The 5,982-nt window shown below is 38.3% G+C and overlaps 1 protein-coding gene across 1 annotated transcript; it reads left to right on the forward strand.

The window, feature by feature from the left end:
- The first annotated feature begins 3,406 nt into the window (after positions 1-3,406).
- On the forward strand, positions 3,407-5,578 carry LOC147611541 (transcription elongation factor 1 homolog). The gene is made up of 4 exons (XM_086784651.1): positions 3,407-3,640; positions 4,912-4,982; positions 5,121-5,142; positions 5,261-5,578. The coding sequence occupies exons 1-4, from the start codon at positions 3,528-3,530 to the stop codon at positions 5,307-5,309; spliced, it is 255 nt and encodes an 84-aa protein (XP_086640777.1). The 5' UTR covers positions 3,407-3,527; the 3' UTR covers positions 5,310-5,578.
- Positions 5,579-5,982: the final 404 nt, after the last annotated feature.

Raw genomic sequence — 5,982 nt, forward strand, 5'->3', positions numbered from 1 at the left:
AGTTTGCTCTGACTATTTAGCCTGTTAGGAATGTATAAAAGAAACTTCAAACCCTCTCACTGGGATGCCACAGTTCAGAGTTTGAGCACTTCTTCTTTGCCCAAATCCTTTTATTCGATCTTGAATTGGAAAGCGAAGATCATTAAGCTATGCAAATGTAGAGACAAATTTGCATCCCACTAGATTCCTTTTGTTCAATCTTGAATTGATGTTGAAAGCTAAGATCATTAAGATATGCAAATCTAGAGACACCTATGGTTGCACTTGCTATTGTAAAAGAGAAAAAATCATATGTTTTCTCAAGGATTTCAATTATGGGATTAGGAACATAAGTTTCTACTAAAAATCGTGGAAGATCAAAAACAGTTTTCTTTGCCAATCGTATACAAAATCTACTGAACATTTAATCAATTTGATCATGTGTGTGACCCACCAATAAAAACCCCACCTTGATCTTATTGAATATTTTCTTATGCACCAATATATATAAGTATACAAGCAATACCTGGTTCTCATTTTCCCTACATGTATTATCCAACTATAAATAAAGTATTGATGGAAGAACTCCTAGCCATTCTAAAATTATCTTATGGATTATTGTGAGGTTTGGGTCATTATGAATGTTTGGCAAATTAATGAAGATAAGAGAAGACATTACATCATTGAACACTAGTGCATGCACCCACAACATACAGTTGAATCACTTAAGAGTTCATTTATGTTGCTAATCACTTATATAACTCATTCTCTTAAGGTAGTTCATTACATGTTGCACTTAGGTTAATCACCTATTTACACTTGCCATTAATCTAGCACTTCACTTAAGTAGTGTAGTGGCTTGTGTGTCCACTTAGTGAGCCTTGAATCTTGTTGATTCTCCAACATGGTATCACAGATTAGGCTTATGAGTGAGTTATTAGTTGGCATTTGAGTGTGATCACATTAATGAGGTGATTAGGAGAAAGAGGGAGAGTTTTAGTAGTAAGCTCTATAATTTGCTAGAGTTACTAGCTAATTAACCTTTCTTGTTGAGCATAAGACGAATATTAAGTGGGAGGAGAGTCTTTGAGTAAAGAATTTATTTCTATAAGCTTTTCATTAAGAGAGACTTGCCATAAGAGTGATTAATGGAAAGGCATTTCGAGGGAAGAGGTGAGATTAGAGTGTAATCACATCATTAATGCACATTTGGTGGATTGGCATTACAACTTGGAAGATAAAAGTGGAGGACTTTTAAAATCAAAACTTATAAAGGAGTTTAAGCAAGTGAAGATTCAAGCATTTGTTTTCTAGGAGGGAGCTCCAAAGTTCTTTCAAGCCTTTGACTCCATAAAGTCATTCAAAACAAGGTTATGCTTAAATGGAAGTAATTATTATCTTTATATTGGTTCTTAAAAGCTTTAAAGAGGAAAAGAATTATGTTGAAGAGTGATTAGAAGTGTTATTAACTCTAAATCATTGCTATTAAATAATGGCTTTTCTCATGATGAAGAGTTGCTAGGTAATACACATAAAGGAGAGTTATTTGGGCTATGTAACAAGCTTGCAGAGCTTGATTAGAAGCTTGCAGGGTTTGAACAAGGGTTAGCAGAGATTAACAAGCTCATAACCAACATAATTGACTCATTTGGTGAGTAATTACGACTCCATTAAGAAACTCGTGGCCACTGCAACTAAAGAGGTGCAAGCTCTACAAGTTTTTCCAACACCAAAGATGGGCATTAAGGTCTTTACTTTGAGCTTCTACCATAGCTGAAGGTCGATGCAAAATTCTAGCTTGACGGTCAACTTGGCCATGTATTCAGTGTTATTTTTATCACTCAACATATTAAAAACTCATTGGGTATGATGAAATGAGAACCATTAAAGTTTCATCAAATACTAAAGAATCTAGGGTACAAGGGATAGTTGAAGTATCTTCAAACTCGGCTTTAACCCAAGCATAAGTGGAGAAGGAATACTTTGAAGCGCTAGACACACAAGAGGTCATATCTAAAAGAAGGAAGGTGAATCCTAGAGGGAAGCAAACTATTAGAAAGTGGACCAGAGACTATGATATACTTTTGGTGAGAACGTAAAGAAGTGAAACAGAGTCAAAATATAGAACAAGAGCAACCAATTGAGGAGAAACCTAAGGTAGAGTCAGACAAGGAGACAAGCCTTGATGAGAACCTAAAGAAGTGAAACAGAGTCAAAATACAGAACAAGAGCAACCAATTGAGGAGAACCTAAGACAGAGTCAGACAAGGAGACAAGCAGAAGACAAGCCTTGGTATTATGAGGTTGCCTTAGCTCAAGGCCTTGGAGTTTTTTTAGCTTTCAATATGGATCTTTATGGGTGTGGTGAAAGATTATAAGTGTCACTTTTAAAACTCTTTTGTGAACATCTTTTAATATTTGCCTTGTATTAGTCTTCCAGCGAGCTTTCAGCTATTTCTCTACAGCTAAGGCTGCTTTATTTCCTGCTTCTATCCTGCTCTTTATTTACTCTAGAGATGGGTAAGAAATATTTTGAGAAGGGTGATAGATTTGATGGTACTAAATACCACACATGGTCCATAAGAGATATAAATGGCCATGGTGGAAAAGGATTATTGGGCCATAACTAAAGGGAACTATAAAAAACCCTCTAGGGATGCTAAGGCACTAAAATTTTGGGAAGCACTTGATATGAAGGATTTAGCCTTCTTAATTAAGGGGTTAGATGATACACAGATACCACCATAGCAAGTGCCACTTTAGCCAATGAGGCTTGGACTAGGCTAAAGGATGTAAGATATGTAACTAAATATTGCACTGCAAGAATTACAAAAGGCATTAGATGGATGATTAAAATCACTTGATAGTAGCAGAAAGAACTCAATTGACAAACTTGAATCAGAACCAAATAAAGTTAAGTCAAGTTTAAATTTTGATATAGTTGGCCTCGAAAAAAATCAAATTGATTATGAAGCTAGAGTAAGGATTAATTATCCGCTTATGTGATGATTATAGTTACAAATAAGAAAAAGGATTGAGAGACGAATAGGCAATCGTCATTCATATTTTGTCGAGGTATGTTTCGTTGTAGGTACTCGTGAGACATACATCCGTACAAAACATCAATAACCATGGACAACCAAGGCACAAGGAGAGGAGAGAAAAAAGAAATCCTGGATTTCTAAAAGACAAGAGGAAAAAATCCCTTCGATTGACCCTTTGTATTCCGGCTTCCATTCCTGCGTTTCGCTTCTTAATGTCTTTTACATACCGCAGCAATGCGCGGGTTGAGTACTAGTCCATACAAAACATTAATGAGAAGAAGGGCTTGGGGGCTTGTGTTGAAGTAGAAGAAAAAAGCATCATTGAGGCTCAAAAGCATCATTGAGGAGAAAAAGCTCAAAAGCAAACTAATGCATTATTTATTTTTCACAAACGTTGCGCATAAAACCTTCTTGCTATTCCTACTAGGGCGTATTAGCTTCTCTCGTTTTTTCTGTGTCTTCCTCTTCCTTTCTGTCTCAGGCTCACGTTCGAAAGAGAGCGCGATGGGGAAACGCAAATCGTCTGCCAAGCCTCCGCCCAAGAAGAAGATGGAGAAGCTGTCCACCGTCTTCAGCTGCCCCTTCTGCAACCATGAGAGCAGCGTGGAATGCCGCATGTAAGCCTGTGTCCCAGAAAAAAAAACTGTGTTTTTAGGGTTTCAGAAGAAACCTGTGTTTTTAGCGCCTGCCTGTGTTTTCAGAAGTTCCATGTCCTTCCCTGCCTACGATCAACGCCTCTCTCTGCTAGAGGAGGTTATGGCATTGCGTTTATGCGAATCAAACATGCGATCCGCTTCGTCGGTCAGGATTTATTACGCGCATAGTTTTTTTTTTTGAAATCGATCAGGATTTCATCAAGCAATCTCTTTTTCTCCAAGAGATTATGTGTTTTTGCAGTTTTTTCTCCAAGAGATTAAGTGTTTTTGCAAGTGATTAGGGTTTCCAACATTTTCCCTTCTGCCATTAGAGTTTTCAGCGTTTTCTTGCTAAACAGTGCCATCTTGTGAGCCCCTAAGGAGGCTCTAAGTGTAGTCGAGATGATGGATGCACATGAATAGTGCTGTGCTCGCTGTCGAAGGGTTTCCAAGTCCTGGCTTTTGGGAGTGAACGGGAAAAGCATGTTTGGAGAAAACCAGCATGTGACATCATGTGCTCCAGGGGGAGCAGGCTTTGGTCAGGCCTTTGCTGCCCGAAACAGCTGGGCGACACACACACACACACACACACACACACACACACACACACACACACATCTCTCTCTCTCTCTTAGCGGCACTGTGCCTGCGGGGTGGCTGGTGTTTCATGGCACACAACTGCCAGGAGCTACACTGAAAGCCGTGTGGCTAAAAGCCTGTGATGTGGTACAAAAGCCGTAAAGAGAAAATATATGGCCCATATCAATGAAGGGAGGAGGTTAGTGATTTCATATGGGCTCCCTGTATCCACTGCTTGGAAGGGAGAATCTCTGTGTGGTTTCATAGACCCTTTGGGCCTTTTGAAAACGGTAATATTACTTTCTTTCTCTCTCTTGTTTTTTGAGACTTGTTTTTGATTGCTAAATTATAACTTGTTGAGTCTCTTGTTAATAATAGTTTATTTATTAGTTGAATATCAAATTTTAAGAAATTTGCACATATTTGTTGTGCTTTATTTGCTTTGTGTTGTTAAATAATGCAAGAGTTTTTTCAATGTGTAAGCTTGGATGTATTCCAATCTTATGAACGTATATCATATGTTCTTAATGCCACACATCCACTAAACATGCGCTTATATGTCTGTGAAATCTGCTGTTAAGTTTGAGATGGATTCTGAGTGCAGGCACTTTCTGGAGTCAATGTTGATGTTTATTTGAGTTGATGTTGATGTTTATATTTTCTCCACGTTTCAGGGATAGGAAAAATTCTATTGGGGAGGTTGTGTGTAGAATCTGCCAGGAGCATTACACCACTCAAATTGATGGTAAGTTTTCTAAATGCAGTGTATTGTATTTTACTTTGCTGGATGTTGCGAGACCCTTTTTTCTAGTAGATCGACATTTCAGATTTTTCAAAGTAATACTTTTTTTTTTTGGGGTCGGGGTGTGGTATGGTTTTGCAGCTTTAAGTGAACCGATTGACGTGTAAGTACTCTCTCTCTCTCTCTCTCTCTCTCTCTCTCTCTCTCTCTCTCTCTCATGCACCCACTTTTCTATTTTCATTTTTATGCGAAACTCACAAGTGATTTTTGGGATGGTACAGGTATAGTGACTGGATAGATGAATGTGAAAGGGCAAACACCGGTGAATAGTCATCCATGGAACCCTCTGTTCAGAACGTGGTCAGACGGTCGTCAACCACCACTAACTGGTCGCTAATTATAATGGTTGTGTTAATTATAATTTGGGTGAGCAAACAAGATGCGTTTTGTGCTGACAAAGTGCCGTAAATGAACTTTAGTTGATATCCTCAGTATATGATGAGTATTTAGTGGAAATACTCTGTTTGTGATGTGGAATCTGGTTGAAGGAAGTTTGCTGTACATTATATGTTAATTGTGAAACCCTCTTCTTTAGTCAAGGGAATTCATGCATGGTGTCAAGAGTCATGGTTACCCTGTATTTCTCACGTGAAATAAGTGCAGTTGTGATGTCTCTCCTAGGGGTTTTGGTTGTGATTGTGGTTGTGTGTAGCCTCTTTTGCAATGTATGCAAAGTAGCTGGCTTGTCAACTGTATATGAAATCTCCTATGGGTTTTTAACCTCTTTGAAAGGTTTGTTCTTTTTGTATCATGTTTGTGGATTCAGTCAGGCAATCAATCATGTGGCAAAAGCCACTGTGAGAGGAAGGATATGGTAGGATTGTCTGACATCATACTATATCTACATCTCACATCATCTTAATGGTGTTGTGGTAATTTTAGTTGTGCTGTTGTGCGCTAGTTCCGTTCTTTTGAACTCAATTTTCATGGGGAGCTGAGGTTA

Source organism: Cibotium barometz, chromosome 47, assembly GCF_041138505.1.
Source record: "Cibotium barometz isolate CiBa-2024 chromosome 47, ASM4113850v1, whole genome shotgun sequence".
In the NCBI taxonomy this organism is placed as follows: domain Eukaryota; kingdom Viridiplantae; phylum Streptophyta; class Polypodiopsida; order Cyatheales; family Cibotiaceae; genus Cibotium; species Cibotium barometz.